This window comes from Sceloporus undulatus, chromosome 9 (genome assembly GCF_019175285.1).
Source record: "Sceloporus undulatus isolate JIND9_A2432 ecotype Alabama chromosome 9, SceUnd_v1.1, whole genome shotgun sequence".
In the NCBI taxonomy this organism is placed as follows: Eukaryota; Metazoa; Chordata; class Lepidosauria; order Squamata; family Phrynosomatidae; genus Sceloporus; species Sceloporus undulatus.
In genome coordinates, this window is record NC_056530.1 from 6,211,139 (window position 1) to 6,224,291 (window position 13,153).

Consider the following 13,153-nt stretch of genomic DNA (forward strand, 5'->3'; position numbering starts at 1 on the left):
TCTCCTCCTAACCCATCATCCCCTGACTGCTCCTGCATCCCCATCTCGCCTCCTCTGCCACCTAACCCATTATCCCCTGACTGCTCATGCATCCCCATCTCACCCCCTCTCCACCTAACCCATCATCCTCTGACTGCTCCTGCATCCCTATCTCACCTCCTCTGCCACCTAACCCATCATCCCCTGGCCCCAGCGACCTATCCCATCATCCTCTGGCTGCCCCTGCCTCCCAATCCTGGCCCCAGCGACCTATTCCATCATCCCCTGACTGTTCCTGCATCCCCATCCCACCCCTCTGCCACCTAACCCATCATCCTTTGACTGCTCCTGCATTTGGAGGAAGGATGACAGCTAAGGAGGGGGCAGGGAAGGAGGGCAGTGTCCAGAGCCCTACTGAGCATGTGCAAAGGTGCCGATTCGAATTGTTGAACCCTCAAAGTACTGTATGCTCTGGTGTGGTAATACAATGTGCACTCACTCCCCTTTGCTTGAATCTGCATCACGTGACTTGTGAGTTTTTGGCTCTCTTTGAAGTGATGATAACACTTGCCTTGTCACTTGTGGTCCCTGTGAACTGCCCAGTGTTGTGCTGGTTGGTCTAAGGTCACAACCAGGTCCCTAGCATCAAGGCCACATGCCTTGTTCTGACCTCAGTGGCAGTGCTGGGTGATGAACTAGGGCAGCCGCCCTTCGTTCACTGCAAGAGCTGAAAACCTGCAGCAAGAGTGCATGTAAGAGGAGAATACGGGGCCAGAATAGTCAGAGGAGCAGCCTGGAGTATTCTGGCAAGTGTAGACCTCCCCATAGAAAAATGCAAACTACGTCCTTTGTCCTAAATATTCAAAGGGCTGTATAAGATATAACAGGGTTTTTTTAGATCTTACAGTGGTCTGTTAGTGTTGATGTGTGAAAGGAGTAAATCTGATTACCAACAGTCCAATTTCTTGGGTTCAAAACCACCTCTGTGAAGATTCTTTTTGCTATTTGTGCACTAGTGAGTGTATTAAAATATATAGTGTGCCATTAAGCCATTGTCTTTGTTCACACTGCTGCTAACAGATTCATGTTTATGAATATAATTCAGTTCAGTTGTTTCTCTTTCAGGTCATCCTTTATAATTTCCTCATGGAAAGAGAAATTTTCTTGAGTTTTATAGTTTGCCTGTCACCATGGCTGCATCCGCACTGCAGAAATAATCCAGGTTGCCATGCCATGGCTCCATGCTATGGAATCCTGGGTTTTTTTAGTTCAGTGGGGCACCAGAGAGTAGGCTAAATATCTCACAAAACTACAGTTCCCAGAATCCCATACCATTGAGTCATGGCAGTTAAAGCAGTGTGAACCTGGGTTATTTCTGCAGTGCAGATTCAGCCTATGTGCATAAATCTCAGTTTATTTAAGAGACTTTAAAAAACCATACCAGGTGGGATACAGCATAGTAGCTATTGTGTTGTTTTAGGAAAGGAAACCCAAATTCAACTATCTGCTCAGAAGCAAAGGTTACTCGATGGATCTCTTAGCTTACCTCACAAGGATATTGTGAAGAGAAATTAAAACACTTCTAAAATTTGAGTTGTGAAATGGGTATAATAAATATTTTTATACATAATCTTTTGTCAATTAATTTAAGCAATAGCATATTAGAAATGGTTGTGGGATGGAAGTTGCATGATTGATAATCATGAGATATCCAGGTTGGTCTCGGCTCCCTAGACAGTTTTTCACTCCCTGCTTCAGTTCAGCCATCTTAGATCAAGTCTTCCAAAGTGTAGTCTGACACTTTGGCTTGGAAAACTGTTATAGATGTTTGTGCTTGCTCCTCTGCTCCATGCCATTTTCCCATATCATTTCCTAGTTTTTGTTAACATAATATTTGACTCAGTAGGGTTTGGTGAACATTGCCTTAAGACCAATTACTATGTCCCTTCAAAGTATGATTTGAATACACAGCTAACTATAGATTAACAGTTTAGAAGACATGATAGTATATAGTTAAGGAAAACCAGGATTGGAAGGAAAGAAAATTACCTAATGAAATAATATTTAGCTTTTGGCACTTTATACATATTTTGCATAATTAAAGAGACTGTGCAGTCCCCCCTCCCCTTTAGCCTTGAGGTAAAATTAAACATACATTCTGTAAGACAGTAAGGGCTGTTGGACAGTGGAACATGCTCCTTCCTTGGAATGTAGTGGAGTCTCCTTCCTTAGAGGTTTTTAAGCAGAGGCTGGATGGCCATCTGTCAGGGATGCTTTGATTGAGAGTTCCTGCATGGCAGGGAGCTGGACTGGATGGCCCTTGCAGTCTCTTCCAACTCTATGATTCTATGATTCTATAAGTAATCAGAGACTATTTGTAAATGTAGTTATTGTTACAATTCTGGACAGAAGATACATTCTCCCAACGAAGTTAGGCTCCTACAATTGTTTTTGTTTTTTTAAATTTTATTAATGACAAAAAACATACACAAAACAAACATATCAACATACAAACATATATACACAAATGGCTGTATAACAGTGTATAACTTTACACAGTCATTACATAATGCTCTTGTATATGATTTTAACTAAGAAAATTAACTATAGTCCCGAGAAAACTTCTCTAACCTCTTGTTACTATCATATTTCATTTCCCAATTGATATAACATCTTCTACCTTAAGCATAAAAAATCCTGTGGGCCTCCCTCCTCTTCCGTGGCCATGAGGATGGGCTACTGGGGCTTTTGCTGGTTTTATTTTATTCTTTGTATATTGTATGGTGTTGTTTTTAATTATTGTACGTGCACTGTAATTTATGTAAACCGCCCTGATCTATGGAAGGTGCGGTATATAAATAAAAAACTTTATTTATTTATTATTATGTTTCTTTAGCCTAATATGATCTACACCACAGCTATATTTTAGAGCAACACTGCATTAAAGTTTAACATGTCGTATATTTAAATATCTTTTCTTTTGAATATAGTTATTTATTTTCCCTCTCTATATAACACAGGACCAGTCTTCTTCTATTTTTTCTTTTGTTTTTCCTTTCATCAATGCCGTAAATACATCCATCTCCATTGCTTCATAAGGTTTAGTCAGCCACTCTTCTATTATTGGTATTTCCAGACTTTTCCAAGATTTTGCAAATATAATTCTCGATGAAGTAATCATGTATAATGTAATACGTTTATATTTCTTTTCTATCGCTTTGTCAAGTTCAGAGGTCATACTTAACAAAAACAGGAGTGGGTCAAAGGGGATTTTCTCATTTAAGATTTCCGAGATTATTAAGTGAACTTTTTTTCCAGAACCTTTCTGCCTCTTTACACTTCCACCATACATGAAAGAAGTTTGCATCAAATTTTTGTCATTTCCAACATGTTGCATCTCTCTTCTTATAGATCAGGTTAATTTTGTGTGGAGAGATATGCCACTGATGTAATATTTTTAGAAAATTTTCTTTGAAGTTCTGGCAAAGTGTGAAATTACAGTACTGGAATTTTTTAAAGCCTTTTCCCACTTCTCCAGCTCAATATTTTTGCTCAGTTGTGAGAGGTAAGGGGCACTTGCTCTTTGTAGGTGTTGACTCACATTGCTACACAATACTATAGATTAATGCATTTTTACAGGAATTGGCATAACTGAATATTTGACTGAAGTACATTATTGCTGAATGTAGGCAGTCAGCTAATGACCACTCAGTGGATTTAATATTTTAGTCTCTTTGTTACAGGCCTAGGCAAACTTTATTTGACCACCTAGACTGTTGTTAACAAAAGAAATGTTTTTCTTAGGTTCTTCGACTTAAGGCTCCAGAATGAAAGGCTACAAAGTGTAAATGTTTCACGTTTTCATCTTAGCATTCCATATTTTACTGAAGATTAATCCTTTTCAGTCTCAGAATGCCATAATGTATACATTAAATTCTAACCTGCATATCAAGTACTATAAATGTTTAAATTAGTTAGTGATTCCCATATGTTCAGATTCTTATCTATTAACATGTCTCATTCCTTACTACGAGCCAACTCATTTTCAAACATGATAAAAAAATCTGCATGTTAATACAGTATGATCCAGTATCCATGGGACCAGTACCTGCAGTTTCATTTCTTCATGTCACTCCCAAAAGTTATCTCTAGGCATTTTCTTGGGCCTCCAGCATGATTTTATGGTATACATCTGGTGGTCGTTGACCATAGAGGACCTAGGAATACCTAAGGAGGTGTTCTAAGAATCTCTACGATCTCTAGCATAACTCTATGGTCAACATCTTCTGGAAGTCATTCATTTCCATGTGGTTTGCTATTATCCATGGTTTCACATTTCCACAATATATCAAAGAACAAATCCCTCCCGGATACCAGGGTCATACTGTTTTTATATAATTATAGCGTTGTGATTGTTAAATACTATCTGGCAGTATTTCTTTTGTTTGTTAGCAGAATTTTGCTATTTCCTTATGATTTTAGCCTGCTCAGGAAGACAGGAGAGAAGATCAAGATCAAGATCCAGATCCAGATAACAGAGACTGTGAACCTAAGGAAGAAGGAGAACAAGTGGAGTGCTCTAATACAGAAGAAAAAAAGGGCAATACTAAGGTGAAAGCAGACAGAGAAGTAAAAGGTGCTCAGAAAACAATAAGAAGACCCAGAAACAGCATGCACTGCAAGATTACTTTGTTGGATGACACCATTTTTGAGTGTTCTTTGGATGTAAGTATAGTATATATTTCCCAATGCAAGTATAGTATATATTTCCCTTTTGTAAGATTATTTTCTCTCCACAATTTTGGATCCCTTTCATAGGATCATTGAGTTGGAAGAGACCACAAAGGCCATCCAGTCCAACCCCCTGTCATTCAGGAATTCTCAATCAAAGCATCCCCGACAGATGGCCATCAAGCCATTTAAAGACATCCAAGGAGGGAGACTCCACTACACTCCGAGGGAGTGTGTTCCACCTTTGTTCCTGACATGGGTAGTGGGAGGGAAGGGAAATGTGCCTTATCTGAATCTGGGACATAGTTTTGAGAGGGTCTGCTAGATCATCCCTTCCTGATCTTCACAATCTGCCTTTCTGATCTGCCATGAGTTTTACAAAGAAAGAAGTTCACATCAGTGTGGGTGCATACCTGGATAATCTCCCACCCTTTAAATATATGCAGTTTGTTTACTTTTGAAGTCTCCCCATTGATTAAAGTCAGCTACTGCTCTGCAGAGCGAGAAATGCATGACTGACCTTGATAGCATCTATTTTTTTCCTTCTCATTAACAATTTTTATGCTGTATCTATATTGGTTTTCATGTTACAGTATGTCTATATTGTCACAAATAGCATTTTGGATATTCATATAAGTATATCTGATTGGACCATATCGCTAATTTCCTTGGTTCCTTAACAACTTATTGTGAGTGGCCTTCTGGGAGAGACATATAATACAGTTGGTCCTCAACTTTCATAGTGTTTAGCTCATTTGCTCAGGCACGAGGGAAGAGGAGGGAATGGAAAGAGGGAGAAAGGGGGACACCTGTCTATTTATTTATTTATTTTTCAAGGATTTATGTCCAGCCTTTCTCACACAATGGCATTCCCATTGTTCCATCCCCTTCACCCCATCCACACAAATCAGCAAGAAACGGATTCACTCTCCCTCCCTGTCATCCTCATCCTATCCCCCTCGCACCTGTGTGAGTGAGTGAGGGGACATGCGTGCCCTTCCTTTTCACACTCCCCCGTCCCAGCCCTTTTTCTCCTGTGTGAGTGAGGGAATGTATGCATCCTCATGCTCCCCCATTTCATTCCCTGCCTACTTGAGCAAGCAAGAGAACATGCATACCCTCCCTCCTGGCATTCCCTTGTCCCATCTGCTTTCCTTTTGTGTGAGTAGCCTCCTCTCTTGTGCTTCCCATTCCCTCCTCTCCATCCACCCCAAGTGAGCTAGGGAGCATGTACCTATGCCATTCCTCTTCATGATCCCCCAATCCCATCCCCTTGCTCCCACCTGCATGAGCGAGGAAATCAGCATGTGACCCAGCCACCCTGTCACTTTGATTTCCTTGCAGTGAGACCGATGTTATCAAAGTACTGTAAAAAAATGTGACATAGGGCAGCAGTGGCAGCGGTAGCAAATACAATAACCTGTGGATAATCAAATCTGCAAATGCTTAACTTGCAAATGTGGAGGGACAACTGTAATTGCACCCATAAACTATGGTTAGATATAGCAAGGGATATCTGCACAATCCAATTCTATTACATTTACCCTTCCACTAGACATAGTTCGTTAGGCTCAGCATTGTATGGTAAACATTACAATGCTAGGGCCCTTAATCTCTTAAGTCAGCTACTTGAAGTTGTTTATTTGTGTGTGAGAGCATGTGTGTATACAGTGGTACCCCGGGATACGAATTGATCGCGTTACGAAATTTCCGGGATACGAAAAAGTTCCATTGGAAAAAACTGTTCCGGGATACGAAGGTTTTTTCGGGTTACGAATTTTTTTTCGGCGCGAAATTCAAACGCGCGGCTTGCCAGCGCTAACGGAAAGCCCTTTTCGGCTTGCGAAATGCATCGGGTTACGAACGCCGCGGTGGAACGAATTAATTTCGTAACCCGAGGGAGCACTGTACTGACAAGATATAGTCAGTGGTGCTCAGGCCTCTCTCTCTGCAACTCTCCCTGTCCAGTCAATGTTAATGTTTGTCTCCTGCCACATTCTAAATCTAGGGGTAAACCTGACAGTAGATAAGTCTTGAGAGATGGAGTTTTGCAGTGGCAAATCTCCATGCTTAACTTCTCCTCATTTGCCCCAGGATTCATGCTACCTGTATCATGTCACATATACTTTGGGTTTAGCTAAATAATGTCCCTGAAATAGAAGGAATTTCCTCAACATTTTCCAGAGCAGTAGCATACAAGAGCACCATTTTAATGAAAGTATCTGTACAAAAATGATTAGTATTAATTTCTTTTATATACCCAGTTCATCTTAAAAGTAAAAGTGGGTTCAGTGGAAAACAAACTAATCAGGTGTCCAATATTGCTCTTTGTGTGCAGAAACATGCCAAAGGACAGGATATTCTTAAGAAAGTATGTGATCACCTCAATCTTTTGGAAGAAGACTATTTTGGACTGGCCATATGGGATACTCCAACCTCCAAGGTAAGAATGGAGGTAAGAATACATGAGAATGGGGTTGTCTTATTCTTTGTAAAAGCTTGATTTAGCATTTAACTATGGAAAGATGTTTATGGTGCAAACAAAGAAAGACTATTGCAACGTAGAATTTCAACGAATTATAGTTGACCCTCTGTATCAGCAGGGGTTTGGCGTACCCCTCCCTGTGGATATGAAATATTGAGGGATCTCAAGTCCATATAAGTATGTATATTGCAGTGTGTGCACATCTATGTTGGTGCAGCTGTGTGCACATGCCGCCATTGACTAATATGGGGCAGGACTATCCACAGATGCTCCAAACTGTGCATAGCTCGCCTGCTGATATGAAGGATTGACTGTAGTACAGTTTTTCCCCCAAGTGACTAGGCAAACCTAAAAAGTTGATAGATCAGTACCATGGACAGCTTTCCCCTCCAGTAGTTTTCAACATCCTTCCTTAGGCCAAATGGAAAGGGTATTTAACCACAGTGTACATACGGGGTGTGTGTGTGTATGTGTGTGTGTGAAAGTTAGTAGCCTATCTTTTGAGTTTATGTAGAATGTCATGCTTGCCTTTAAGATTTGTCTCTTTCTGATTTGTTACCTTGAATCTTTAAGAAAGTATCATTAATTACTCATACATTTTGTTGCTTTTCAAATTAGTTAGCCAGGATATGAATCCTGTTTTATGAATGCATGATTACCTTCGGAGCCAGTAAGGTTGTGTTTAGGGTGTCTTGTTTCACTATGGAAAGCTAACAGAAAACTAACAGAAAGCACTGTTGGCACTTTTTTCCCAATTGCCTGGCCTGTAAAATTACATACCCACAGCACTTACCGTTACTGTGAGTATTTTATTATACTAGTAGGCAGGTATACTTTTAAAGTACTTTCTATAAAACCTAAATGTAGCTATATTAATAACGCATAGAACAAAATGTTGTGTAGGCTGAGAAAGATGAGGTTAAGAGGCTTAGTGGGATAAGTAGGCTGTTCTTTCACCTCAGTAGACCTGTTTCCTAAATCCCACTTAGGTTGTGTGTGTGTGGGGAAAGCAGGTAACCTCCTTCTAGTTCCTGGACACACTTATCTTGATACTGTACAAGCTGGTTTTGAGGACTGAAATGCTATTTGTTTGAATGTGTAACTTAAATCAGTTTTGTATGACTGATAAGAGCACCAAAGTTCTCTTTATTGTTAAGATGTAATCCTATGCATATTATCTGCATGCACATCTAGTTAGAATTCAGTTGGACTTCTGGGAAAACATGTGTAAGAACTGAATTGTGTCTATCTCTTCATTGCTCTCTTTAACATATATTAACCAGGATGAAGCAAAATTAAATTGGTTTCCAGAGCAGCAATTAAAATAACATATGGAAACATATACTTACAATTATTCTATTCTGGATATATATATATATATATATATATATATATATATATATATATACACACACACACACACACACATACACATACTGTATATTCCGGCATATAAGACGACCGGGCATATAAGACGACCCCCAACTTTACAACTTAAAATAGAGTATTTGGGATATACTCACCGTATAAGACCACCCCTCTCTTCCACGATAAGTCAGAAAGGAGCTGAAGGCACACGACAACAACAACAGCAGCGGCGGCGGCAGAAGAGAAAGAGGGGGGAGGAGAAAAAAGGAGAAGGAGAAAGAAGAAAAGGAGAAGAAAGAAGAAGAATAGGAAAAAGAGGATAAAAAGAAAAAGGAGGAGGAAGAGGGAAAGAAGAAGCGGGGGAAAAGAGGAGGAGGTGGAGAAAGAATAAGAGTAAGAGGGGAAGAAAAAGTAGAGGAGGAGGAGAAAAAGAAGAGGGGAAGAAGAAGAGGAGGAGGTGGAGAAAGAATAAGAGTAAGAGGGGAAGAAAAAGTAGAAGAGGAGGAGAAAAAGAAGAGGGGAAGAAGAAGAGGAGGAGGTGGAGAAAGAATAAGAGTAAGAGGAGAAGAAGAAGAGGAGGAGGAGAAAGCAGAAAATTAAGGAGAAGAAAAAGAGGAGGAGGAGAAAGAAGAAGAGGAAGAGGGGAAGAAAAAGAAGAAGGGGAGGAGAAGAAGAAGAAAAAGAAGGGGAAGAGGAGGAGAAAGAGGAAGGGTCCAGCTAGCTGGCTGCCTTCTCCCGAGGCAGGGGAGCCGCGAGGCATGTCCTCTGCCTCGGAGAAGACCTTGCAACCATGGGCTCTCTTTAGGACCCAACCAGCTGGCTTGGCCTTCTGATAATGTCCCTAGAGTTGGAAGAGACCCCAAGGGCCATCTAGTCCAACCCCATTCTGCCATGCAGCAAATCACAATCAAAGCATCCCCAACAGATGGCCATCCAGCCTCTGCTTAACGACCTCCAAAGAAGGAGACTCCAGTACACTCCGAGGAAAGAGTGTGTTCCACTTCTGAAATAACAGCATACACAACATTATTTCACTTGCCTCGACAACTCTTCCCGCCCTTCCTCTTGGTGCATCTACACTGTAGAATTAATGCAGTTTGAAGCCACTTTAAGAGCCGCTGCTCCATCCTATTGGAATCCTAGGATTTGTAGTTTTATAAGGTCTTTTGCCTTCTCTGCCCAAAGAATGCGGGGGGGGCCTGCTCCAAACTACAAATCCCAGGGATTCTGTATGGATGGAGCTGTGGCAGTTCAAGTGGCTCCTATTGGAATCCTAGGATTTGTAGTTTTATAAAACTTATAAAAACTACAAATCCTATGCTTCTGTGTGGATGGAGCCATGACAATTAAAGTGGATGGTGCATTCTACTTCTACAATGTAGATACACCGTGAGAGGCATGTGAGAAAGAAAGAAAGAAAGAAAGAAAGAAAGAAAGCGGGAAGCCTGGAAAAAGCCTCCAGACAGATTCCTAAGGAGCAGCCTGGCTGGTTTCTCTGCGCGCCAAGAGGAGTTGTTTTTCTTTTTCTCTCCAGTTAGCCAAAGAAAAGAAACAAAGGTCCAAAACACAGGGCAGCAATAGTCCAGTTTGAGAGGACTTTAACTGCCCTGGCCCAGTGCTAGGGAATCCTGGGAACTGGAGTTTATTGTGGCACCAGAGCTCTCTGACAGAGAAGGCTCAATCTCTCACAAAACTACATTTCCCAGAATTCCCTAGCACTGAGCCAGAGTAGTTAAAGCAGTCTCAGATTGGATTATTGCTGCAGTGTGTTTTGGACTATAGTCTCCAGCCTGGCAACAAAAAGTGGGTCTTTGCTTCCTCCTTCCCAACTGACTGGGGAGCTCTCTCTTTCCCCCAACAAGGCTCCATCCTTCGCAAGAGAAGGGAAGAGGCAGAGTGCAGGAAACCCTCTGCTCCTTCTCTTGGGAAGGACTGAGCCTCAGGAGGGAAGGTAGAAAGACCTCCTGCCGCCCCTCCCCAGAGAGGAATGCCACCGCTTTCCCCCTGGGCGCCCGGGAAAAGGAGGACAGGAGGGGAAGGGAGAGGAGGGAGCAAGGAAGGAAGGAAGAGAAGAAAAGGAAGAAAAGGGGAAGGAGGGAGGGATAGAATGAAGGAGGGGAAAAGAAAGGGAGGGAGTTAAGGAAGGAAGGAAGGAAGGAAGGAAGGAAGGAAGGGAAAAGTAGTGGAGAAAGAGAGAGAAACCTAGGAAGGAAGGAAGAAGGCAGGAAAGGAAAGGAGGAAGGAAGGAAAGAAGGAGATGAAAGAAGAAAGGAGAGGAAGGAAAGGGAAGGAACGGAGGAGGACGCACCGCAAGGCTCCTTTGCCATCGGGAGAAGGCTTTGCCGCTGCGGGCTCTCTTTAGGACCCAGCCGGCTGGCTTGGCCTTCTCCGAGGCCGAGAACATGCCGCGCAGCTCCTCTGCCTTTGGGAGAAGGCTAAGCCAGCCAGCTGGGTCCTAAAGAGAGCCTCCAGCGGCAAAGCCTTCTTCCGAAGGCAAAGGAGCCACGCGGTGTGTCCTCAGCCTTGGGAGAAGGCTTTGCCGCCGCGGGCTCTCTTTAGGACCCAGCCGGCTGGCATGGCCTTTTTTCTCTCCGGCATACAAGACGACCCCCGACTTTGGGGAAGATTTTCCTGGTCTAAAAAGTCATCTTATACACCGGAAAATACGGTATTAATTGCAAGACACACATTCAGAGCTTTGCTTAATTTAAATAAGCACTTGGAGCAATATGAACACTACAGCTGTATTGCCTGCAATCACACGATGCCGTAAACTAGGGAACTGAAGATTGAATATGTGGTATATGCAGCCTAATCACCTGTAACATCTTTGCTAACTTTTATTTGCCAATTAAATGGTGATACTGATTATCTCAATCCATTTCAAACTGGCTTCAGGTCAGGATACGGAGTGGAGACTGCCCTGGTCGCCTTGGTCGATGATCTCCGCCTGTGCATTGACAGGGGAAGTGTGGCCCTGTTGGTGCTCTTGGACATCTCAGCGGCCTTCAATACCATAGACCATGGTATCCTTCTGGAACGCCTGAGAGAGTTGGGAATCCCTGGCTCTGCTTTGCAGTGGCTATGTCCCTACCTCTCAGGCAGATTCCAGATGGTGATGATGGGGGACAGCTGCTCCTCTATGAGAGAGCTGACATCTGGCGTCCTTCAGGGCGCCATTCTGTCCCCCATGCTGTTTAACATTTACATGAAGCCGCTGGGTGAAATCATCTGGAGACATGGAGCGGGGTGTTATCAGTACGCTGATGACACCCAAATTTATTTCTCTATGTCTCGGACTGTTTCAGTGACCAAGGAGGGCATCTCCCCCCTGAATGACTGCCTGAAGTTGATCATATTACACCTATTTTAAAATCACTACATTGGCTGCCTATTAGCTTCCGAGCTCAGTACAAGGTGTTGGTTATCATCTATCAAGCCCTACATGTCCTGGGTCCAGTCTCCTTGAAGGAACGCCTTCTCCCATACAATCCTCCTGTATTCTCCGATCCTCCAGGAAAAACCTCTTACCAGACTGGTGGTGAAATTCCTTGAGGTCCTTCTCTGCCTCCACTCCAAAAACCTTGAATGACCTACTGGAAGAGATTTGCCAGTTATCCTCACTCGAGGCTTTCAAAAAGGCGACAAAAACCTTCCTCTTCCGACAGGCCTTCCCCGATTGATAATGTCCAGAACCAATTGAACCCCCCTCCTTTTATTATTTCTCTTATTTGTGATTTGTTTTTAACTTTGATGTATTATTATGTACTTTTTAAACATTTTTTTTACTGTTTAATTTTATAGTTGGGAAGGAGGGTTGGGTCAGGGTTTTGTGGGGCTTGTTGTTTTTATTGTTGTGTATTGTATTTTCTTTGTTGTTACCCGCCTCAATCCTCAATCGGAAGAGGCGGGATATAAATAAATATTTATTATTATTATTATTATTATTATTAGTGTTGTTGTTGTTGTTCCAAACATGTTTTTTTCTGACTTAAATTAGCTTAAATTAGTTACTTTCTATTAGTGTAAGGATTTAACTTAGTTTTGATATCAGTGGGTTCAGGAATGTCTGGGTTTCACAGTAGAGGGATCAACCTTTATGTGCTATGTTCTTTAAATCCCTTTTGCCAGTAGGGATCTTTAGACAGCCAAAATGGTGCAACCTGTGCACAAGAAGGAGATTTCAGCCAATTAGGCAAAGCATTAAGGTTTGGAAAAATATAAGAAGTTTTAGGTGGAATAAGCTAAGAAGTGACTCCCTCTCCAACTCAAAGAATACGTAACAAACTCAGTAGCCAGAGATTAATTGATTGGAATACTCTGAAAGAAGGTGTGGCTGAATGGAACACTGAAAAGGAGCATTCCATGCTGTTTTCTTAAAGGTCCCATTTTTTAGTTGGTTGCTTCCATAAAAGAGGTTTAAAAACATTCACAGTAAACAAAATAATTGTCGAGCTGAGTTATTCATATAAGATTTAAGGGTTGAACTAGGTATGGAGTCCAGAATCTTACATATAGTTACCGGGGCAGACACACATAGAACTGCAGAATAAATGTATCTTTGCAGCTGCTGGGCACTAAGCAGAGAGG

At 41.9% G+C, this 13,153-nt stretch overlaps 1 protein-coding gene across 25 annotated transcripts in view; it reads left to right on the top strand.

Moving 5' to 3' along the window:
* The window catches only part of EPB41 (erythrocyte membrane protein band 4.1), a 227,269-nt gene that overhangs the window by 107,634 nt on the left and 106,482 nt on the right, over nt 1-13,153 (top strand). For 14 of the 25 annotated variants that reach the window (XM_042440148.1, XM_042440169.1, XM_042440168.1 and 11 more), the window contains 2 exons: nt 4,462-4,704; nt 7,049-7,165. In XM_042440148.1, the coding sequence (XP_042296082.1) occupies nt 4,462-4,704; nt 7,049-7,165 (360 nt within the window). The remainder of the gene's footprint in view (nt 1-4,461; nt 4,705-7,048; nt 7,166-13,153) is intronic. The other 11 variants (XM_042440146.1, XM_042440154.1, XM_042440158.1 and 8 more) reach the window with 1 other exon arrangement.